Here is a 25,185-nt window from a genome sequence, read left to right as displayed (position 1 = left end):
CGCTCAGGTGACCTCCGAGTATTTATGACTGCTCGGAGATTTAGTTTTCATCACGGCAGCTGAATGATTTACAGCTACTAGCCTGCTTGATTACATGTGGGGATTCCGTAGCCACCAGGCAACCCCCACATGTACTCAGCCTGGCGAGCAGCTGTAAATCATTCAGCTGAGGCGATGAAAACTAAATCTCCGAGCAGTCATAAATACTTGGAGACCACCCAAGTGTGCTCGGGAAAACCTGAGCAACGAGTACACTCGCTCATCACTACTTCTTACATCTCTGCACCGCCATCCATCTTTACCTAACCCCTGTCTGATTTCCCTGCTGGTACAGAACCATGTAGAATTGGCTAAGAGAAAACAATTAATAGATTATTAAGAAAAAATTGCTGTCCCATACTCAGCCACTTCATGCTGTAATTTATTACTCCTCTTCATTTCTTGGTCAAATCTTTCTTCTATTGATTTCTTTTGATCTGCCAATTTCTTTAATTTCTTTTTCTCAACTGCAACCTTAGTGAAAAACCATAAAGAACTATTAATGACTAAATGAACATGAAACATCACATTATTGCATCTGGATATAATGGACAAAGGCCAATGAATTATTACATACTCTTATGACATATTTGGTTTTAGTAAATATATGAATTTCCCATAATGCACTAATGAATGGGGATACAGGCCCCTGAACAGTAATAGAATATGGGCCACTTGCAATCCAATGGCTCATCATACTGTAATGCACAATTCCACCAGCTTTGAGGTAGATGTGGCCCTCTTACCTCTTGAGCACCTGTGAGACTGCCAAAGGTATGTCCACCCCAGGCACCAATTCCAGATATCATCACATTAGGGCGTATCCCTACACTATGACACTAGCAAGAGCTGACTAGACCGTGTCAGAATGTGTAGAGATACACCCCCTACTGGAAGTGGGAGGGAGTGAAAAATGGCCAAATGCCCAGGGCCTCCACACCTTTAGGGGTCCCCCAGCGTTTACAGGACCTTTGGTGACATCTGAAGAATAGGAGACATACATTTATGTCTGTATGCATGAGCTCTGTGTATAAATATACATTTATATTTATGTATGGGTTATGTATTTACATGTCTGTATTTATGTGCTCTGTGCATAAATGTCTATATGTATGTATGTATGTATGTATGTGCTCTGTGCACACATGTCTATATGTATGTATGTATGTATGTATGTATGTATGTGCTCTGTGCATAAATGGCTATGTATGTATGCATATGCTGTGTATACATGTCTGAATGTCCATGCTCTGTTCATACATGTATCTGTATGTTCATGCTCTGTTTATACATACAAGTCTATATGCATATGTTCTATGTATACATATGTCTGTATACATCTGATCTGTGTATACATTATTTTAAAAATATAAATCTGAAAATTGTACGTGCATTTGTATTCAGCCCTCTGTAGTATGATACCCCTAAACAAAATACTGAGGCATCCTCCAGAAATCACATAATTCGTAAATTGAGTGCACCTCAGTATAACTACAGCTGTTCTGTGAAGGCCTCCGAGGTTTGATATCATTAGGGATCAAACAGCATAATGAAAATCCAGGAACACAAGAGATAGGTCAGGGATAAAGATGTGGAGAACTGATGAGGGAAAGCAGACAAAAAGTAAGATGCATCAAACTACCAATCTGGGTACTCTGAATAAGGGAATTCAGGAAGCCTCGCACAGACTGAGTCAGAGCAAGACCTCAGACAATGGAGGATCAGGTGGAAAAGATCCAGCGTTGAACATTTAATCCTGGGTAAATACAACTTCACATTTATTGGATGCGAGTAAAATACTCTATAGTATAGCAATGGACACAATATGGTAGCGTACTTATGCGTTTCAGCGTGGGGGCTTAGTCATGGTCTATATTCTGAGTGTGGCTATCTCTGTTTTACTCTTCGCCACGACAGCACCCTACTGGAGAGAGGGATCCGCCCTGCAGGAACAGGAAACCTATTGAGAAACAAAAGGGGGCGGTCCGCCTTTCCTCCTCAGTTTAGGTTTCCTGTTCCTGCGGGAACGACAGGACTTCGTCATGGGAAACATACCTGGGCTACCATGCCGCCTGCGCGGTGTCCGAGAAAACGGCAGGGGCTGCGGCTCAGAAGCAGCGTCGGGGGGAGTTCCGTTAGACGGCTCCCTCCTCGTCTGATGGAGCGGGCAGACGGCCGGGTCCGGGGAGGGCCGACCGGCGTCCTTCCCAGCATGCGGTGTGGCAGTATGACCAGGAGCCGGGTAAGGTGATCCTCCATTGCGGCCCGGCGCTGAATCCCGGGCCGCACATGCGCCGACCGCCGCAATACAGGCTACCCCGGAAGTGAATCATGGACTTCCGGGGCGCCCAGGCCGGATCCAAGGCGCACTATTTAAATCGCTCACAAACATTAAAACGGCGATGCAGAGATGTCATCCCCTGGTGCCATGGACCCCACAGCTGGAGATCCAGTACCCCCCGCCAAAGATCACGCCAGAGGATCCTCGGACACCACTCGTAAAAGTGACGGTTCCAGAACAGGATCTCGGCCTTCTGATCCGGTATTATTTGCTTCACTGGGTGAGTTGTGAACTCTGCCTATTAAGCTGACGCTGTCTCCCTATTTCTCTCTCTTTTCCCTTTCTCTCTCTACTTATACGCTTAGGGCAAAAAACGACAAAAAACGAAGCACAGGGAATGTGCCTTGTGTAACCAGCCCCTTCCTGACTCATACCCCAAAAAGCTTTGCAAAGACTGCTTTAAGGAAACAACACAGGGAGCAGCAGTGTCCATTACGGACCTACGGGCCATTATTAGAGAGGAGCTAAAAAATATGACCCAGGACAAACCGCGTAGTGCTAAGTCCAAAACACCGACACTTGTGTCAGACTCCGACAGTGACCAACCTGTACTGTCAGACGCCTCCCTGTCATCATGTCCAGCATCATCATCCTCATCGGAGATTGAGGGACGCTCATGTTTTCCCTTAGACAGTGTAGACAACTTGGTAAAATCTATTCGAAATACCATGGGGTGTGAAGAGTCTAAGGGTGCGCAAAAAGCGCAGGACATAATGTTCGCGGGTTTGGCAGACAGAAAGAGGAGATGTTTTCCAGTTATACCAGCAGTGAAAACATTAATTAAAAGAGAGTGGGAGAAGCAGGATCAGAGAAGCTTTCTACCCTCAGCGTCAAAACGTAAATATCCGTTCAGTGACGAGGAGCTTCTTACATGGACCAAAGTCCCTAAGGTCGACGCTGCTGTAGCTTCTACCTCTAAGCAATCCACTCTACCTGTGGAGGATGCAGGACTACTAGTCGATCCTTTGGATCGTAAGGCTGAATCATCCCTTAAACGTTCTTGGGAAGCGGCTACAGGAATATTCAAACCTGCAGTAGCCAGCACTTGTGCGGCCCGGTCAATGATCATCTGGATTGATCAATTAGACCAGCAAATTGAAAACAAAAGCTCGAGAGAAAAACTACGAGCAGCCATCCCTTTAATACGAGGAGCAGCGGCCTTTATGGCAGACGCCTCCGCCGACTCACTCCGTTTAGCAGCAAGATCTGCGGGCCTTGTGAATAACGCAAGAAGAGCTCTATGGATGAAGAGTTGGAAAGGGGACGCGCAATCTAAATCCAAAATATGCGCAATCCCATGTGAGGGTGAGTACCTCTTTGGTAAAACCTTAGACGAGATACTCAAGAAAGCAAAGGACAGGAAGAAAGCTTTTCCTGAATCCTCTATTCCCTTTTACAGGAGAGCCTTTAAGAGGGGGCCGTTTGGCAAGAGGAGACAAACGGATAGGTCTACAACATGGACCCCTAAGGACGACAAGCAGAGAGGTACCATGTTTAGAAGACCCAACCCCCCAAAAGACAACAAATACTGAGGATATACCAGTTGGGGGCAGACTTAAATTTTTTACCACTCAATGGGAGAAAATAACATCTAGCTCGTGGGTTTTAAATATCATCCGAGATGGAATTAAACTAAAATTCTCTCGTGTTCCCCACGAGTCTTATATTATAACATCTCTCAGCTCGCCTATACAGCAACAGGCTCTAGAGCTTGAAATTCAAACCCTAATATCAAAACGGGTCCTAGTCCAAGTGCCGGTGGGACAGGAGGGTAAGGGATTCTACTCTCCCCTATTCCTAATTTCTAAGCCCGACGGTTCTTTCAGGACAATCATAAACCTTAAAAAACTCAATTCATTCATTGAAAACTATACATTTAAAATGGAATCCATTAGGTCCACCATAAAGCTCCTATTCCCAAACTGCATGATGGGGGGCATTGATCTAAAGGATGCTTACTATCATCTCCCCATTCATGACAGATACCAAAAATTCCTCAGAGTGGCGGTAAAAATCAACAACGAGGTTCGTCACTTCCAGTATGCGGCCTTACCCTTCGGCCTCTCAACAGCGCCGAGGATCTTCACCAAGATAATGCTAGAGGTGATGGCATACCTACGCCAGAAGGAGACTTTGATTGTACCCTATCTGGATGACTTTCTGGTAATAGGAAATTCAGTTACTCAATGTACTGATCGTTTAGCTCACGCAATTTCCTCTCTACAGGACCTGGGCTGGATAATCAATACCGACAAATCCAGACTCACTCCGCTTTCCCGTCAGACGTTCTTGGGGTTCCAGTTAGACTCCATATCTCAAAAGTGTCTTCTGCCGCAGGTAAAGGTTCTACTGATCAGACACAAAGTCCTAGCTGCAATAAATAATCTGCGTATATCCCTAAGACAAGCTATGCGTTGTTAGGGTCTCTTATCTCTTGTATACCAGCAGTGAGATGGGCTCAACACCATACTCGAACACTACAACATCAAGTTTTACAAGAGGATAGACGGTTATTTGGGCGCCTAAATGCAAAAATAACCTTATCTCAGGAGGTTTTAACTTCCTTAGAATGGTGGCTAGACTCAAACCATTTGATGAGTGGGGTTCCATGGGTAATAACGCCATCTCATACCATAACCACTGACGCCAGTCCTCATGGATGGGGCGCTCATATGGGAAATGATTATTGCCAGGGGTCATGGAGCATGGAGGAAAGCGGCAGCTCCTCTAACTTTAAAGAACTGAATGCTGTAAAATACGCCTTATATCATTTCCTCCCACAGCTTCGGGGGAAAGACGTCAGAGTCCTATCCGACAACACCACTACAGTGGCGTATCTAAATCGGCAAGGAGGTACGCGATCAGAGACTCTGATGTCTTCAGCTACAGAAATCTTAAATCTAGCAGAAAGTCACCTAACATCCCTTACTGCGCTGCACATAAGAGGAGCAAACAATCAGCAGGCGGACTTTTTAAGCCGACACACCCTGAGACAAGGAGAGTGGTGTCTGAACCAGCAAATATTTCTGGACATAATATCTCTTTGGGGCCGTCCTCAGATAGATCTCTTCGCCACAAGGAAAAACAGAAAAGTCCGGAGATTTGCTTCTCTAACTCCAGCGGATCATCCGGACATTCTGGACGCTCTCCAAGCCCCTTGGCAGTTCAGTCTGGCGTACGCGTTTCCTCCGATCATATTGCTACCTCAAGTTATACGCAAAATCAGAGAAGAAGGGGCGAGAATTGTACTGATAGCTCCATTCTGGCACAAGAGACCATGGTTCTCATGGCTACAGACCATGTCGGTCTCAGATCCTTGGGTCCTCCCCTCAATGCCCAACCTTCTCTTCCAGGGTCCGTTTTTCCACCCTCAGGTGGACAATCTCCACCTGACGGCCTGGAACTTGAGAGGCAGATGCTAAGATCGAGAGGATTCTCGGGGGGTTTAATTGATACGCTTCTCCATAGTAGAAAACCCTCCACCACAAAAATCTATACAAGAGTATGGAAAAAATTTTTTCAATTCCATACATCTACCAACACATCAGAGATTCCGATACATTCTATCCTGGAGTTTCTTCAAAAAGGGAGAGAACTAGGTCTAACTGTAAACACCTTAAAGGTTCATGTTTCAGCACTAGGAGCCCTCTATGGCCATAACATCGCGGGGGATAGATGGGTATCCAGATTTATTATGGCCTGCGAAAGAATGAATCCAGTTAACATACCTAGGATTCCACCCTGGAATTTAAATTTAGTCTTACAAGCCCTAACAGACTCTCCATTCGAGCCAATAGACTCAATACCAATTAAATGTCTATCACTAAAAACGGCCCTCTTGGTAGCACTGACTTCAGCTAGGAGAATCAGTGACATCCAAGCACTCTCTATAGATCCACCTTTTTTGTTAACCTTTCAGGATAAGTTAATTCTTAAACCAGACCCTTCCTACCTGCCCAAAGTAGCGAAAAAATTCCACAGGTCACAAGAAATAATCTTGCCTACTTTCTTCAGTAATCCATCCACTCCTGAAGAACAAAAATATCACACTCTAGACGTTAAAAGAGTAGTGTTAAAATACATTGAAAAGACCAGCAGCTGGCGACAGAGTAGGGCTCTGTTTATTTCCTTCCAGGGTGTCAAGAAGGGTCATGGAGTAACAAAAAGCACCTTATCCCGGTGGATCAGAGAGTCTATCAGACTGGCTTACTCCGCGAGGAAAGAAAACCCTCCGGAAGGCATAACGGCACACTCTACCAGAGCGATGGCATCCTCCTGGGCAGAGAGGGGAGACGTCCCGATTGAAACTATATGTAAGGCGGCAACTTGGTCAAATCCTTCTACATTCTATAACCACTATAGGCTAGACCTATCATCAACTTCTGACCTAGACTTTGGCAGGACTGTCCTCAGCACGGTGGTCCCCTCCCTAGGTGATGGTCTCTGAAAGATCTCCAGTAGGGTGCTGTCGTGGCGAAGAGTAAAAAGCCGGATTACTCACCGGTAATGCTCTTTTAGTGAGTCCACGACAGCACCCTCTTACATCCCTCCCTAGATTAATATAATACATATTATTTGAGTAAAATCCTTTTAATCATAAGCAAATAAGTTTAAACAATGAAATAAATGATATTTGCCTAATACTGGCGGTCCTCCGGGTACTCTGAAATCAAAACTGAGGAGGAAAGGCGGACCGCCCCCTTTTGTTTCTCAATAGGCTTCCTGTTCCTGCAGGGCGGATCCCTCTCTCCAGTAGGGTGCTGTCGTGGACTCACTAAAAGAGCATTACCGGTGAGTAATCCGGCTTTTTACTCCCAAATGGGATTTAAACAAAGATACTGAAAGTATAGACCATGACTAAAGCTTCAAACCAAAACGCCCAGGTATGCTACCATTTCGTGACCAGTACTATACTATAGAATATTTTACTCGCATCCAATACATGAATGTTCCACGCTGTGTCTTTTCCACTTGCTGTTCCAATGAAGGGAAAGTATCACTGTCTGCAAAGGAGTGTCAGGCTCAGCTAATATCTCTGGTCATGCTGCAAGGCTTGTGAAGGGGTCGGCATGCACTTATAGGATAGTAACTTTAAAAAGGTGAAAATTGCTTGATCGTTTTTGTCCCATACTGGCAAATTTGAAGAAGACATTATGGGAAATAAAGATTTTTACCTGGTCAGTTAAATTCGCATTTAACCCTTCAAGCTCTGCCAAACGGACACCTATTTGTGATCTTGATTTCAGCTCCGTCTCCCAAAGATTGTGGGAGTCTTGTGCACTCTGAGACAAAGCGGACTGTTTATGGACCTGGAGCATAAAACACACATGTATAGTGAAAGCATATTCTGGCAATAGGAAACATCATACTTGTCTGCAAGGCTTGAAAAAATTCTCCTGGTTGGGTGTTTTGAAAAAAGCCATTGATAATTTTATTTTAAGACATGGTTCACAGAAATAATTATTGCAGTTTCCGATAAAATAAAAAAAAGCTAATACCCCCCTCTCGTGCCGGCGACATTACAGCAGTGTGACATGCTCTGGTGCGCTTGTTATGACATGTGAGCCTGGCGCCCAATCAGCGCTGGAATCACTGGCCCCGCCTTCATATGAATTGAACAAGAAGCAGTCAGGTCACCTGCAGCCCGGACTTCCTCTTCATGTTCAAATTCATACAAAGGTGGGGACAGTGACGCCAGTGCTGATTGGGCGCCGGGCTCACGTGTCACAACAGCCGCACGAGATCCTCAGGAACACAAGTGCCGACACTGCGGGAATGGCCCGGCACAGTTGGGGAGCATAAGCTTTATTATTTTAAGGGGGCTAAACATTTAGAGTAGAGGGGTTGTCCTAGTAGTGGACAAACCCTTTAAGAGTTTCTCCAGTTAAAGAGGTTGTCCACTATTAGGACAACCCATTCTAGATCTAAATGTTTGGCCTCCATAAAATAATAAAGCTTATACTCACCTTCCGTGCCAGCACCATTCCTGCTGTGTCGGCATTCGCTCTCCCCAGGTCTCTCGTGCGGTGATTGGGCTCGGGTGTCATGTGTCCTATCAGCACTGGCGTCACTGTCTCCGCCTTCAGACAAATCAATCATGAAGATGAAGTCCGGGCTGCAGCTAATCCCGGGCTACCTCTTCATGTGTCCTATCACCGCACGAGAGACCCGGGGAGAGTCCTGACTTCAGTGAAACATGAATAATTTAACAGTGTAAACATTTTTCACAAACTATGAATAAAAAGTAAATAGAATAAATTCCAAATTACCTGCTGGTTTAATTTCTCTTCTAAACCAATTTTGGTTGACTGCAAATTTGTGAGCAAATCCTCCAATCGATTGCGCATCTATGGGAATAAGTAAATAGACTTAAAGGCATCTACAACTGGCAACTTCTAGACTATGTGCACACGTTCAGGATTTCTTGCAGAAATTTCCTGAGCAAAACAGGACATTTTCTGCAAGAAATCCGCATGCGTTTTTCTTGCGTTTTTTTGCAGATTTTTTCGGAGGTTCCCAATGCAATAATATAGTGGGAAATCTGCAAAAAATCCGCAAAATTAATGAACATGCTGCGTTTTTTTACCGCAATGCGTTTTTTTCACGGAAAAAAACGCATCATGTGCACAAAAATTGCGGAATGCATTCTAAATGATGGGATGCATAATGTATGCGTTTTTGTTGCGTTTTTATAGCGAAAAAACGCGAAAAATCTGCAACGTGTGCACACAGCCTATAAACATTGATTCTATATCCACACACACACAATCTATACAATACAGACACACACTAGTATATATATATATATATATATATATATATATATATATATACTAGATGGTGGCCCGATTCTAGCATCGGGTATTCTAGAATATGTATAGTAGTATATAGCACAGCCCACGTAGTATATAGCACAGCCCACGCAGTATATAGCACAGCCCACGTAGTATATAACAGCCCACGTAGAATATAGCACAGCCAGGTAGTATATTGCACAGCCACGTAGTATATAGCACAGGCCACGCAATATATAGCACAGGCCACGCAATATATAGCACAGGCCACGCAGTATATAGCACAGGCCACGCAGTATATAGCACAGCCCATGCAGTATATAGCACAGCCCACGCAGTATATAGCACAGCCCACGCAGTATATAGCACAGCCCACGCAGTATATAACACAGCCCACGTAGTATATAACACAGCCCACGTAGTATATAACACAGCCCACGTAGTATATTGCACAGCCACGTAGTATATTGCACAGCCCACGTAGTATATAGCACAGCCCACGTAGTATATAGCACAGCCCACGTAGTATATAGCACAGCCCATGCAGTATACAACACAGCCCACGTAGTATCTAACACAGCCCACGTAGTATCTAACACAGCCCACGTAGTATATAGCAATGTGGGCACCATATCCCTGTTAAGAAAAGAATTAAAATAAAAAAAATAGTTATATACTCACCTTCCGGCGGCCCCCGGATCCAGCTCAGGCCTTGAGCGATGCTCCTCGCGACGCTCCGGTCCCAAGATTGCATTACAGCAATAACACGTGATGATGTAGCGGTCTTGAGAGACCGCTACGTCATCTCCGGTCATTGACGCAAAGCAGTCTTGGGACTGGAGCATCGCGAGGAGCGGGAAAGGCTCCGGAAGGTGAGAATATAATGATTTTTTATTATTTTTTTTATTATTTTTAACATTAGATCTTTTTACTATTGATGCGGCATAGGCAGCATCAATAGTAAAAAGTTGGTCACACAGGGTTAACAGCAGCGTTAACGGACCGCTAAACTGTAATGGGGGCACTGACTGGAGGTGAGTAGGGAAAGGCGAATTCGTGGACAGACTGCGGCCATCGCTGATCTAATACAGACATACACACATATATATATATATATATATATATACACACACACACACACACACACACACACACGCACACACACGCACACGCACACGCACACATCAAAAAGGGAAAAGTGAAACAAACAAAAACCTTAGGTCCTGAAAATAGGTAACATTATTTTAGAATGATATACCTGTTGACTGATTGAAGAATTATATTATGTTGTGAGCATGAGGTCACTTTAACCCCTTAGCGACCTTTGACGCATACGCTGCGTCATGAAAGTCGGTGCCAAAGCGACCTATGACGCAGCGTATGCGTCATGGAGGGATCGCGTCCCTGCAGATCGGGTGAAGGGGTTAACTCCCATTTTACCCGATCTGCAGAGACAGGGGGAGTGGTGCTTCAGCCCAGGGGGGGTGGCTTCACCCCCCCGTGGCTACGATCGCTCTGATTGGCTGTTGAAAGTGAAACTGCCAATCAGAGCGATTTGTAATATTTCACCTAAAAAACTGGTGAAATATTACAATCCAGCCATGGCCGATGCTGCAATATCATCGGCCATGGCTGGAAAACCTGAAGTCACCCCCCCACACCCACCGATCGCCCCCCCCAGCCCTCCGTTAGTCCTCCGGTCCCCTCCGTCCGCCTGCCGGCTCCCCCGTCCTCCTGTCCGCTCCCTCCTTGCTCAGGATCCCCCCCCCCTGTGCTCCGATCACCCCCCCCTGTGCTCCGATCCACCCCCCCACCACCCCTTCATACTTACCGTTCCTCCCGGTGTCCGGCCGTCTCCTCGCTGGGCGCCGCCATCTTGGAAAATGGCGGGCGCATGCTCAGTGCGCCCGCCGAATCTGCCAGTCGGCAGATTCCTTACAGGTACATTTTGATCGCTGTGGTAGGTTCTATCACAGCGATCAAAATAAAAAAAATAATAAATAACCCCCCCCCTTTATCACCCCCATAGGGACAATAATAAAATAAAGAATTTTTTTTTTTTTTTTTTCCACTAGGGTTAGGGTTAGAACTAGGGTTAGAACTAGGGGTAGGGTTAGGGGTAGGGTTATGGCATGTGCACACAGAGCGGATCGGCCGCGGATCCGCAGCGGATCGGCCGCGGATCCGCAGCGGATCGGCCGCGGATCCGCAGCGGATCCGCAGCGGATCCGCAGCGGATCGGCCGCGGATCCGCAGCGGATCGGCCGCGGATCCGCAGCGGATCGGCAGCGGATCCGCAGCGGATTGGCCGCGGATCCGTAGCGGATTGGCCGCGGATCCGCAGCGGATTGGCAGCGGATCCGCAGCGGATTGGCCGCGGATCCGTAGCGGATTGGCCGCTGCGAATTCGAAGCAGTTTTCCATCAAGTTTACAGTACCATGTACACCTAAGGAAAACCAAATCCGCTGTGCCCATGGTGCGAAAAATTCCGTGCAGAAACGCTGCGTTGTATTTTCCGCAGCATGTCAATTCTTTGTGCGGATTCCGCAGCGTTTTACACCTGTTCCTCAATAGGAATCCGCAGGTGAAATCCGCACAAAACAACACTGGAAATCTGCTGTAAATCCGCAGGTAAAACGCAGTGCCTTTTACCTGCAGATTTTTCAAAAATCGTGCGGAAAAATCTCACACGAATCCGCAACGTGGGCACATAGCCTTAGGGTTAGGGTTGGAATTAGAGTTAGGGTTGGAATTAGGGCTAGGGTTTGAAATAGGGTTAAGATTAGGCTTGTGGTTAGGGTTACGGATAGGGTTAGGGGTGTGTTGGGGTTACAGTTGTGGTTAGGGTTGGGATTAGGGTTACGGTTGGGATTAGGGTTAGGATTAGGGTTGGAATTAGGGTTACGGGTGTGTTGCGGTTAGGGTTGTGGTTAGGGGTGTGTTGGGGTTAGGGTTGTGATTAGGGTTATGGCTACAGTTGGGATTAGGATTAGGGGTGTGTTGGGGTTAGTGTTGAAGTTAGAATTGAGGGGTTTCCACTGTTTAGGCACATCAGGGGTCTCCAAACGCAACATGGCGCCACCATTGATTCCAGCCAATCTTGCGTTCAAAAAGTCAAATGGTGCTCCCGCCCTTCCAAGCCCCGACGTGCGCCCAAACAGTGGTTTACCCCCACATTTGGGGTACCAGCGTACTCAGGACAAACTGGGCAACAACTGTTGGGGTCCAATTTCTCCTGTTACCCTTGCAAAAATAAAAAATTACTTGCTAAAACATAATTTTTGAGGAAAGAACAATTATTTTTTATTTTCACGGCTCTGCGTTATAAACTTCTGTGAAGTACTTGGGGGTTGAAAGTGCTCACCACACATCTAGTTAAGTTCCTTCGGGGGTCTAGTTTCCAAAATGGGGTCACTTGTGGGGTGTTTCTACTGTTTAGGCACATCAGGGGCTCTGCAAATGCAATGTGACGCCCGCAGACCATTCCATCAAAGTCTGCATTTCAAATGTCACTACTTCCCTTCCGAGCCCTGACGTGCGCCCAAACAGTGGTTTACCCCCACATATGGGGTATCAGCGTACTCACAACAAACTGGGCAACAAATATTGGGGTCCAAATTCTCCTGTTACCCTTGTGAAAATAAAAAATTGCTTGCTAAAACATCTTTTTTGAGGAAAGAAAAATGATTTTTTATTTTCACGGCTCTGCGTTGTAAACTTCTGTGAAGCACTTGGGGGTTGAACGTGCTCACCACACATCTAGATAAGTTCCTTGGGGGGTCTAGTTTCCAAAATGGAGTCACTTGTAGGGAGTTCCTACTGTTTAGGCACATCAGGGGCTCTGCAAACGCAACCTGATGCCCGCAGAGCATTCCATCAAAGTCTGCATTTCAAAACGTCACTACTTCCCTTCCGAACCCCGACGTGTGCCAAAACAGTGGTTTACCCCCACATATGGGGTATCAGCGTACTCAGGAGAAACTGGACAACAACTTTTGGGGTCCAATTTCTCCTGTTACTCTTGCAAAAATAAAAAAATTCTGGGCTAAAAAAATATTTTTGAGGAAAGGAAACATTTTTTATTTTCACGGCTCTGCGTTATAAACTTCTGTGAAGCACTTGGGGGTTCAAAGTGCTCACCACACATCTAGATAAGTTCCCTTGGGGGTCTAGTTTCCAAAATGGAGTCACTTGTAGGGAGTTCCTACTGTTTAGGCACATCAGGGGCTCTGCAAACGCAACCTGATGCCCGCAGAGCATTCCATCAAAGTCTGCATTTCAAAACGTCACTACTTCCCTTCCGAACCCCGACGTGTGCCAAAACAGTGGTTTACCCCCACATATGGGGTATCAGCGTACTCAGGAGAAACTGGACAACAACTTTTGGGGTCCAATTTCTCCTGTTACTCTTGCAAAAATAAAAAAATTCTGGGCTAAAAAAATATTTTTGAGGAAAGAAAAATTATTTTTTTATTTTCACGGCTCTGCGTTATAAACTTCTGTGAAGCACCTGGGGGTTATAAGTGCTCACTATGCATCTAGATAAGTTCCTTGGGGGGTCTAGTTTCCAAAATGGGGTCACTTGTAGGGGAGCTCCAATGTTTAGGCACACAGGGGCTCTCCAAACGCGACATGGTGTCCGCTAACGATTGGAGCTAATTTTCCATTCAAAAAGTCAAATGGCACGCCTCCCCTTCCGAGCCTTGCCGTGCACTCAAACAGTGGTTTACTCCCACATATGAGGTATCGGCATACTCAGGAGAAATTGCCCAACAAATTTTAGGATCCATTTTATCCTGTTGCCCATGTGAAAATGAAAGAATTGAGGCTAAAAGAAATTTTGTGTGAAAAAAAAAAGTACTTTTTCATTTTTGCGGATCAATTTGTGAAGCACCTGGGGGTTTAAAGTGCTCACTATGCCTCTAGATGAGTTCCTTGGGGGGTCTAGTTTCCAAAATGGGGTCACTTGTGGAGGAGCTCCAATGTTTAGGCACACAGGGGCTTTCCAAACGCGACATGGTGTCCGCTAACGATGGAGATAATTTTTCATTCAAAAAGTCAAATGGCGCTCCTTCCCTTCCGAGCCTTACCATGTGCCCAAACAGTGGTTTACCCCCACATGTGAGGTATTGGTGTACTCAGGAGAAATTGCCCAACAAAATTTAGGATCCATTTTATCCTGTTGCCCATGTGAAAATGAAAAAATTGAGGCAAAAATAATTTTTTTGTGAAAAAAAAGTACTTTTTCATTTTTACGGATCAATTTGTGAAGCACCTGGGGGTTTAAAGTGCTCACTATGCTTCTAGATAAGTTCCTTGGGGGGTCTAGTTTCCAAAATGGGGTCACTTGTGGGGGAGCTCCAATGTTTAGGCACACGGGGGCTCTCCAAACGTGACATGGTGTCCGCTAAAGATTGGAGCCAATTTTTCATTCAAAAAGTCAAATGGCGCTCCTTCCCTTCCGAGCCCTGCCGTGCGCCCAAACAGTGGTTTACCCCCACATATGAGGTATCAGCGTACTCAGGACAAATTGGACAACAACGTCCGTGGTCCAGTTTCTCCTTTTACCGCTGGGAAAATAAAAAAATTGTTGCTAAAAGATCATTTTTGTGACTAAAAAGTTAAATGTTCATTTTTTCCTTCCATGTTGCTTCTGCTGCTGTGAAACACCTGAAGGGTTAATAAACTTCTTGAATGTGGTTTTGAGCACCTTGAGGGGTGCAGTTTTTAGAATGGTGTCACTTTTGGGTATTTTCAGCCATATAGAACCCTCAAACTGACTTCAAATGTGAGGTGGTCCCTAAAAAAAATGGTTTTGTAAATTTTGTTGTAAAAATGAGAAATCACTGGTCAAATTTTAACCCTTATAACTTCCTAGCAAAAAAAAAAATTATTTCCAAAATTGTGCTGATGTAAAGTAGACATGTGGGAAATGTTATTTATTAACTATTTTGTGTCACATAACTCTCTGGTTTAACAGAATACAAATTCAAAATGTGAAAATTGCAAAATTTTCAAAATTTTCGCCAAATTTCCGTTTTTTTCACAAATAAACTCAGAAATTATCGACCTAAATTTACCACTAACATGAAGCCCAATATGTCACGAAAAAACAATCTCAGAATCGCTAGGATCCGTTGAAGCGTTCCTGAGTTATTACCTCATAAAGGGACACTGGTCAGAATTGCAAAAAATGGCAAGGTCATTAAGGCCAAAATAGGCTGGGTCATGAAGGGGTTAATTAAAGGGAATCTGTCACCAGGTTTTTGTCTTCTAATCTGAGAGCAGCATAATATAGAAGCAGAGACCCCGATTCCAGTAATGTGTCACTTACTGGGCTGCTTAGTGTAGTTTTAATAAAATCACTGATTATCAGCAGGAGATGGAGGACTGGTAAACCTGCTGCCATGTAGACCTCCGTATTCATGATCTCTGTATAACCTCACCCGCCCCCCCAAGTGATTGGCAGCTTTGGGTACATAAAGCTGCAGATCAGTGGTGTGGGTGGTGTTATACACAGCTCAACATTCAGAGAACTGGTAGATCTGTGGCAGACAAGAGGATGATTGTATCAAAATGACAGCATGCTGCCCAGTAAGTGATACATTGCTGGAATCCGGGTCTCTGCCCTTACATTCTGTTTTCAGATGGGGCCACATAAACCTGGTGACAGTCTCCATTTAATGAACCTATAAGCTACACTCTTCAAGTGATGATTTTGTTGTTGTTAAGAGAACAGATATGGAGAACTTACTGAAACGGATTCATGTAGCTCTTTATGAAGGCTTTCAATTTGCCCTGCTTGCTGTTTAGAGGTTGCCTCTATTCTGGCATTTTCAATTTCAAGTCTAAATGAAAAAAAAAAGAAGTTTACTAACACAATATCAGTAAAAACCAATGGACTATGTCTGGAGAGTTTTCTGATGAAGACAACCCCTGTCCAAAGGCCTATTCCAGCATATGTATACTCATAGGTGGGGGTGCCTTACCTCACTCTAAGATATAAAATAGAGTGTCAACACCCTTTCTGAGGACACAAGCCACCATGTAAAACGGAAGTTTACAAAAAAAAATTTGCCAAATGTAACTTACTACATCTGACGTAATCTTACTTTTGAACATGATCTTCTAGCTGTTTAACCACTTTTTCAGCCCCAGCAGCTGCAGTAGAAAATTCTTGAACTTTCTGAAAGGCAGCAATCATTTCTCGCTCTTTATCATCTAATGCATTCTTCAGCTGATGGTTACGTCTTTCTGACTGAACAAACTGGTCCTCAAGATCTTGCAGCTATAAAAGCAAAACATAAAAAGTAAAGCAAATAAAAGTACAGAAATAAAAGTGAAATAATTCTTCAAAATGAAAACCCGCTTTCCATACCTTGGATTTGAACTTTTCTAGTTCTTTTTGAAATTGTTGCTTCTCCTCCTCAAGGTCATTTCGATAACGTGTTAGGACTTCAAGAGAGGCTTCTGACATGGACAGCTTCTTTAGAGCATCAGCAAGTTCCTGCTGAAGTTGCCTTATGGCGCTCTAGGAGGGAAGCAGTTGTGAGCCAATACATTACACGCAGGCCACCTGGTTAACAGGGGTATTTCCAGCCCGTACTTGGATGGCATATTCACAGAAGACACTACAAATACAAAATGGGACCTGAAACTATCCCAAGAACGAGGCCCTTGCATGCCCTAAGGAGAAGGGATGGGTAATCAAATTCATTTGGATGGAAATTCTGGCCTTCTTCTCAACTTAAGGCATTGCTTGATTAGGCCCCGTTCTCAACATACATGCTGATCCCATTGGTAGGTCCCACGTCTAACTATACATTTATCATCAGGCTATGCCATAAAAGTTCCCTTTTTACAAAACCAGCACCACTCTCGTTCATAGACTGTACCTGGTATGGCACACTGCAGTACCAAACTCACCGGATAGACAAGAGTGCCGCCAGTTTAGGAAAGAGCAGACCTTTTCTGATCTCATACCCAATATCATTTTCCATCACAAGTGGAAGGACTTACCTCACGATCCACTTTTTCAGTTTCAAGCTTATAAAGTTGTTCCCGCAACTCATTCGATTTCATGATCAAATCCTTGTTTCTCTCCTCAACGATCTGAACTTGCCTTTCCTTGTCAGCCCGCATCTCAGCGAGTAATTCAGTAAAACGGATTTGAACATCACCCACCGTCTTTTCCTTGATGATGCCCTTATTCTGCACATCCTCTAGCTGCTGACGAAGCTGCATGTTCTCACTAATAATCTGGGCCAATCTCTCCTGCATGGACTCTTGCTTGACACAGTTTTTGTTGTTGTGGTCTTTTTCCGCCTGGAGGATGTGTTCAAGGTCTTTTATTTTGGAATGGGCTTGTGTCAAATCCCTTTGTGCATTATCTAAATGAAGGGTTTTATCTTGGAGAGATAGTCCTGTTCTGTGAAGCTCATTTTCCAGACCATTTAACTTGGACTCTGCTCTGCTAAGCTGCTGGGACAAGTCTCCGTGACTTTCACGCAAGTTGGACAAGTCGTGAGTTAGTTTGTCTTTAGAGCGCAACCACTCATCACGTTCTCGTTGTAGCGTGCGATCAGTTTCTGTTTTTAAAGCTTGAGTTCTTTCAAGATCCTGGATAGTGGAATTTAGACGAGAACGAACTGCCTCCAGTTCCGTCTCCAGCCTTTCTTTGCTTTGTTTCTCATGTTCTATTTTAGAGCACATCATGGCAGTCTCGGTCTTCACGGCATTGAGCTGTCCATTGTACTGAATCACAGTTTGGGTTAATGTTTCCTCATTCATTTTTAGGTCTTTTCGTAGATCTTCAATTTTTTCTTTCAACATTTCATTCTCGTCCAAACGTTTGCTCTCCTCTTCCTGATAATGGGAACGAATATTTTCCATTTCTACCTTAAGAGTGCTCACTTCTTCTTGTAATGTTATGTTTCTCATGGTTAAATCCTTTTCATTTGTTTCAGCAGACTGGCTGAGCATCTGCTGACAAAAGTAAAAGGATACAATTCTATCAGTCTACTGTAATCGGGCTGCGTAGAAAAATGACACTTCTGCCGATGTATGCAAAACCATGATTGCCTTTTTCTCTTTTGTATTCTTTTTGTAACTTACATCTAACATAACATGTAATTGTGGATCCCTTTATATTAAGCTTTTGCATAATACGGGGAAGAATGCAGAACTACATTTGAAAACAAGGCTTAAAAGCCAGGATATTGGGAAGTACAAAGCCACATTAACGACGGACACAGGGAGTGTGCATTCATGCAGACTATAAACGGCATCTACTAAAGGAATATACCTAAAAAAAATATTTCCGCAAATTCAGCAAGGAAAAAGGGCAACAGTAAAGTTAGGTTACCATATTTTATGGATTATAAGGCGCACTTTTTTCCCCAAAATTTTTTTGGGGAAATAGGGGTGCTTCTTATAATGCGGATATACTTTAGCGGTACCGTTGCTACAAGCAACGGGGGTGTCCGGCATTGCTGCGGGGGGGCTCTGCCAACATTTTGTGAAAGGCCAGAGCCCCCCGCAGTTCCATGATTTCCTGTGCGGTGGACTCAGGGAAAATGGCTGCCGGGTGGCGGTGCATGCAGATGCAGATCTCGGGAGATGAGATTTCAGTGCTGAGAGCTCATCTCCCGAGATCTTGGTGCCAAGATCTCCATCTGCGAATGCGCCGCCCCCGGCGGCCATTTTCCCGAAGTCCACCTCACAGGAAACCATGGAACTGCAGGAGGCTCTGGCCTTTCACAAAATGTCGGCAGAGCCCCCCGCAGCACCGGAGACACCTGCAGCAGCACCGGACACCCGCAACGGCGTGCCGCACATCGGAACACCCCCTCATCCCAGCCTTCAGCATCACCCCACTCCTGCCTCCTCCAGCAGTGAACCTCGGACCCCGCTTCACCGCAGCCACCACCCCCGGTAAGCAATAAGACGCATGGATTATAAGAAGCACCACCATTTTATTAAAAAAAAAAAAAAAAAATTCAAATTTTTCTACTCAAAATTTGGGGTGCGTCTTATAATCCAGAGCGTTTTATAATCCGAAAAATATGGTAGTCCTCTGGAAGTGAAACATATTATTAAGAGAAACTGATCAGTAAACTGTATGACTACACGGATTTTCATTTTCCTTATTCTTTGTGTCTAGATTATCATTTCACAAGGTTTCACAAGTTCAAACCTGCTTAATTCAGTTCAGAGGTGCTGGTCAGTTTTTGTAGTATACTGTTGGAAACGATGACTGCCTCCATATTTGGCAGAGCACTCCTCCCATCAGGCATCCGAATTTTGAGTATGAGTGCCATCTGAGATTTTCATGGATAACAGTCATACCTGTGATAGTCTATGAGACCATTCACATGTCCCTGATTATGAAGGTTGGATCAAAATTGGCAATGCAAGTCAATGAGTCCATGAAAAAAAAAAAAAAGCACCGCACGCAGGTAACATTTTCATGTACTGTCTGTCACAATAGGAAGGTGGAGACATTTTTTTTATTTTATTTCTCCATGTATGAAAAATTAGATGAAACTCTGACCACACGCTGATCAGCATAATTGGTAACTGATTTTCACGTACGCAAAAAAATGGGACATCTGTATGAGGCCTTAGGATGTTATTAATTATCGATGGATCTTACATGCCCTTTTAGCCCAGGAGAGGCATTTTTGATAAATATTGGGTTTAAAGTCCCTTCAATAAAAGGTCACCTTCTCATGGCTAATGGGCTCTCATTAGGCTGTATGCCCACATTTCAGAATGGAAGCAGAATTTTCCTCATCAAAATCGGACTCCCTTGGCAGGAAATCTGTTCGCGTTTTTCTAGCTTTTTTTTTTTTTTTGCGTTTTTTTCCATGCGTCCCAATACAATTATATAGCAGCAAAATCGCAGAAATTCCGCAAAATTAATGAACATGCTGTGTTTTTTCCGCGATGCGTTTCCGCTGCGGAAAAAAAAACGCAGCATGGGCACAAGAATGCGGAATTCCATTAAAAATAATGTGATGCATTTTGTAAGCGTTTCCGCAGCGGGAAAAAACTTAAAAAAAGCAACGTGGGCACATAGCCTTAATGTTTTTCAATTTGTGCGCCAAGAACCTTCATTTTATAAATATATTCCATGTAGCAGTAATGCAGCCCAAATTTCATATATCCAATGTTTGCATGCATATTAGTGCATACAGTGTGCTGCTGTATTCTTTTGTTTGCATATTATGCAGTCATAAAAGCTTTCAGCTGTTCTAAACAGACTAAAGTGAGTGTGAAGTGTTGGTCAGTTTTTTTGCAGCATACTATTGGAGGTGGGAACTTCCTCTATATTTGGCTGACCAATCCTTCCATAAACCTATGGCTGTTTTTAATAAGTGCTGGATCCTACCTGCCCTGTAATTTGTAGGCTTTTAGCCCAGTGTGTATTTACATGTATTTCAAAGTTTAGAGTTCCATGAAAGAAAGGTACGCTTGGTCGTGGCTGGTGGGCTCTAATGAATTTGTCAATTTGTATGCAAACTACCTTCATATTTATAAGTATATTCTATTTAGCAATAATGAAATTCAAATTTGATATATTCAATCTTTGCATACATCATCGCACTTACAGCGTGCTGCTGTATTCTTTTGTTGTTCTAAGATGCGGCCACAAACCTTTAACTGGAATTCTCTGGACATAATTTGGCACAGATATGCATCAGATCTAGGGCACAGTGACATTCCATCCATAATGACATCATTATACAATGTTCTACAGGAGCTATTGGTGAATGAGGTCACACATTGTTACATCATTACTGCAGTAAGACTTTGAGCGTTAAGAATATTATAACATTTTTTCCCCTATTTTTAAACATCCCAGATAATTCCTTGAAATACAGAGAAATATGATTACAGATTACGCTTTTTCATTTTAAATGTACTGCAATCGGCGTACAGTGAATTTACAGAAATAAAAAATGTTTGTTTTGTTTTATAAAATGCGGGACGATTAGGTTTTTAAAGTACCTCATCTTGCTTAATCTTAAGTTTTTTGGCTTCTTCCTCTTCATGCTTTTTCTTTAAATTATTTAAAGCACCTTCGTTAAGTACTCTGGCATTCAGTTCCTGTGCATGTAACCGCTGAGCTTCATTCCGTTCTTCTTCAACCTTAAAAAATATAAAGAATGGTAATCACACTATACAGGTGCTTCTCACAAAATTAGAATATCATCAAAAAGTTAATTTATTTCAGCTCTTCAATACAAAAAGTGAAACTCATATTATATAGAGTCATTACAGACAGAGTGATCTATTTCAAGTGTTTATTTCCATTAATGTTGATGATTATGGCTTACAGCCAAAGAAAACCCAAAAGTCATTATCTCAGTAAATTAGAATACTTTATAACACCAGCTTGAAAAATGATTTTAAAATCCAAAATGTTGGCATACTGAAATGTATGTTCAGTAAATGCACTCAATACTTGGTCGGGGCTCCTTTTGCATCAATTACTGCATCAATGTGGACCAAGACCAGCGACGCCCATCGGACCGCCCTGCAGGTGAGTATAATAAAAGTTATTTTCTTCTCTTGCAGGTCGGGTTGGAGGCAGATATACAGCATTATACAATGCTGTATATCAGCCCTGAAAGGTGGTGGCAGTATCTCTGATCGGCCACACCTCGTGACAGGTTCCCTTTAACCTGCAGATATTGGGTTAATGTGCAGGTTAACAGTGTTCTAAAGACATGCTGGCACCGCACTAAAAGCCCTGGTACTGGGAACAAATTAACTTAATTCCTCCTGGCAGCCTCCGGCTTTCAGTCAAAGAGTCGGGGCTTCATTTATTGCTCAGTACACAAAGACTAGCACCGACTGACAGCCGACTCAACACTGATGCACTGGTGTAGATAAGATCACCTCTAAACCCTCAATCCAAACAAATGCCCAGAGTTTTATAACTTGTCTTAGTACTGCAGTTCACCCATTTCCTATAATAAACTTTTCTTCTAAACTTCAAAAGTGTCTGGCATATACTCCTCACAAACTAGATCTTCCACCTCGCTCCAGTTTTTGCTGCCCTGTTTCTGACAGTGATATAAAGTTCTGAATTTTGTACCTTCAAATTCAGAAGGTTTTTTTTTTTTTTTAAAAAAAAAGGAAACATTATTTGGCATGGGAGTTCAAGAGGAGATTAAAAAAACCAACATACAGCAGTCAATATGTATTATACCTGCTTCAAGTTGTTCTTCAGGCTCCTCATTTCAAGTTCTACATTTCTTAGGGTTAATTCAAGATGTTGCTTTTCCTCCATTTCTTTGCAGCACAGGTCCTCCTTCTTTCTTAGCTGTTCTTTGCTCTTATCATACAGCATTTCCGAACTCTTCCGCTTTTCTTCCTCTTGTTTAAGACTAAGTCTAATACACACACAAGGTATGGGAACTTTAGGTTATGCATCCTAACATGTAACAAATAAAACCCTCCATAAAGCAGGGCTGAACAAAACTCTGACGCTAGGATGAAAAGTCAAACATTGGTCCAGGTAAATGCATTTTGCTCCCTCGGTGGCTACTTACTATTAATTTCGGATAAATATGAGCTATACGATGTTACAGACAGCACGAAGCATCATTATTCCTAATAGGGGAAGCTAAAGATTACATATTCCAGGCAAAAAAAGCACATAGCGATGGTCAAGAAAACAAAACGTGGGCTCCACTTGCTTTGGTGTCTGTTGGAAGAGACTAATATAGGAACCTACGTACGTCGGCCAGTAAAAGGCTATTTGTATGTGACTACCCAGGGTGTGTAAAATGACTGCTTGCTAAGGAGAAGGGTGCTTGACCCAATGGTGAACATGGCGGGGGATTGCAGTGACCACTGGTGAGACGTTAGAGGTGCCGTCTGTATCTGCTAGAGGAATGGACATCTACCTATCGCTTTCTCTACAAGTCTGGTAACCAGGCATTGCCAAAAGCTTCAGCAACAAAGCTTCTTTACAATAGAGACTAGTGGAGCCATACTGCGGTCAAGACGACTGGACTACCTAATTGCCTGGTCTACAATTCTACTGGTAGACATAGTCAACAATTTTATTGGAAGCGCTCTATAAATCTTGTAATTGGAAAAGTTACTTTTAGGCAAAGGAGTGTTTTTTTATTATGCCTAACCTACCCTATTAGGAGAAAAATAAAGTCACAGTGTCGGTTGTGTCTGGTTACACAGATACTTTTGCAATTTTTATACACTGTAGAGTTATGTTGCCTGTGATGACTAAAACTAGGGTGCCCGCTGCTAAAAGATACCAGTAATAAAGAATGATGTTCTCTGCTTTAGAAGATGAATGACGACAATCATCTGACCTTAAATTGTTTAGGTCACTTTCCCATTCTACTTTGTGATGTTCTAACAAAAACTTGAGCTCTCGGTTTTCGTCCATCATTTGTTGCACTTCTTTACGTTCTCTACGCAATTTCTTTACTTCTCGTGACAGAAGCGCACGTCGTCCCTTTTCGTTTTCTATCACTCGTTCATACTCATGTATAATATTTTGGATTTTCAAAGACTTCAATGAATCTGATAAAAAAAAAAAAGTCTTATCGTCACCCAATGCCAACAAGATTGTAACCATTGTAGCACCATATTGATTATATAAACTATTTAGAGCTAGGGTGGGGGAACCTCAGGCCCACGGGTCATTTACGGCCTGCGATGACATTTTATTTGTCCCCATGGCAGATTCCCAGGGACCCCAGTGCTTGGGCTGGCAGCTGTGTTTTGATGGCCACCAGCTCATTAATTTCTTCCTGTTCTGTGAGCACGTGCACCCAGAGTTCACTATTGAACACTGAGATGTGTGCAATGAAAGATTATGTCCCGACTAGATATGATCGAATTTGATTGGGTCCCTGCTTATTCGGCAACCTATAGCGCTTACTAAATAAGCTGCAGAGGGAACCCGGCTTCCTGGATCGCTCCTGCTGAACAGCTGTCCGGCGCCGCAGCTGCGTCTCCGTCACAACACATGCATGGAGAGCCCAACAAACAGGCTCTCCATGCAGATGTTGTGACTGTCATACAGCCGAGACACATGCAAGTGTTGCGCTGATCAGCCGGCATGCTCCATGTATCCAGGTTCCCTCTGCAGCTTATTCGGTAAGCGCTATAGCTTGGATCCGATCTAATTCACTCATCTCTAGTCCTGACACCAGTGCCAGTGTCAGGACATACTTTGTGGGTGGAGATAAAGCGCGATTTGTACTGCCCCCAAAGAACGGTACAAATATCCAAATAGCTCTTGGCAGAAAAATAGGTTCCCCGCCCCTAATTTAGAGCTTAAACGAGCATTTTCCTGAAAATAGCTACAGTGGGGAAAAAAGTATTTAGTCAGCCACCAATTGTGCAAGTTCTCCCACTTAAAAAGATGAGAGAGGCCTGTAATTGACATCGGTAGACCACAACTATGAGAGTTAAAATGAGAAAACAAATCCAGAAAATCACCTTGTTCGATTTGGCAAGAATTATTTAGCATATTATGGTGGAAAATAAGTATTTGGTCACCTAAAAACATGCAAGATTTCTGGCTCTCACAGACCTGTAACTTCTTCTTTAAGAGGCTCCTCTGTCCTCCACTCATTACCTGTAGTAATGGCACCTGTTTGAACTTGTTATCAGTTTAAAAGACGCCTGTCCACAACCTCAAACAGTCACACTCCAAAATCCACTATGGTGAAGACCAAAGAGCTGTCGAAGGACACCAGAAACAAAGATGTAGCCCTGCACCAGGCTGGGAAGACTGAATCTGCAACAGGCAAGCAGCTTGGTGTGATGAAATCAACTGTGGGAGAAACACGGGTATTACATACCTGGTAATGTGTTTTTTCATGAGACATGACGGCACCACGAGAGAGGGGATCCGCCCATCAAGGACAGGAAACCTTCAAGATAAAAGGGGCGGCTCCTCTCTCCACATCAGTTGTTTTACAGAGTACGAGAGGAACTCCGCTGGTTAGTGTACACATAAA

General features: G+C 43.7%; 1 protein-coding gene across 8 annotated transcripts in view; it reads right to left on the bottom strand.

Moving 5' to 3' along the window:
- ANKRD26 (ankyrin repeat domain containing 26) overlaps window positions 1-25,185 on the bottom strand; it is a 154,984-nt gene that overhangs the window by 27,928 nt on the left and 101,871 nt on the right. For 7 of the 8 annotated variants that reach the window (XM_077264993.1, XM_077264995.1, XM_077264997.1 and 4 more), the window contains 10 exons: window positions 23,524-23,737; window positions 22,395-22,578; window positions 21,188-21,328; window positions 17,195-18,160; window positions 16,554-16,706; window positions 16,288-16,463; window positions 15,930-16,023; window positions 8,650-8,727; window positions 7,555-7,689; window positions 401-513 (listed from right to left, as the gene is read on the bottom strand). In XM_077264993.1, the coding sequence (XP_077121108.1) occupies window positions 401-513; window positions 7,555-7,689; window positions 8,650-8,727; window positions 15,930-16,023; window positions 16,288-16,463; window positions 16,554-16,706; window positions 17,195-18,160; window positions 21,188-21,328; window positions 22,395-22,578; window positions 23,524-23,737 (2,254 nt within the window). The remainder of the gene's footprint in view (window positions 1-400; window positions 514-7,554; window positions 7,690-8,649; window positions 8,728-15,929; window positions 16,024-16,287; window positions 16,464-16,553; window positions 16,707-17,194; window positions 18,161-21,187; window positions 21,329-22,394; window positions 22,579-23,523; window positions 23,738-25,185) is intronic. The other variant, XM_077264998.1, reaches the window with a different exon arrangement.

The sequence above is a fragment of the Ranitomeya variabilis genome, chromosome 5, assembly GCF_051348905.1.
Source record: "Ranitomeya variabilis isolate aRanVar5 chromosome 5, aRanVar5.hap1, whole genome shotgun sequence".
NCBI lineage: Eukaryota > Metazoa > Chordata > Amphibia > Anura > Dendrobatidae > Ranitomeya > Ranitomeya variabilis.
The sequence above is the reverse complement of the archived record's forward strand: the minus strand, read 5'-3'. Positions and strand labels throughout refer to the sequence as shown.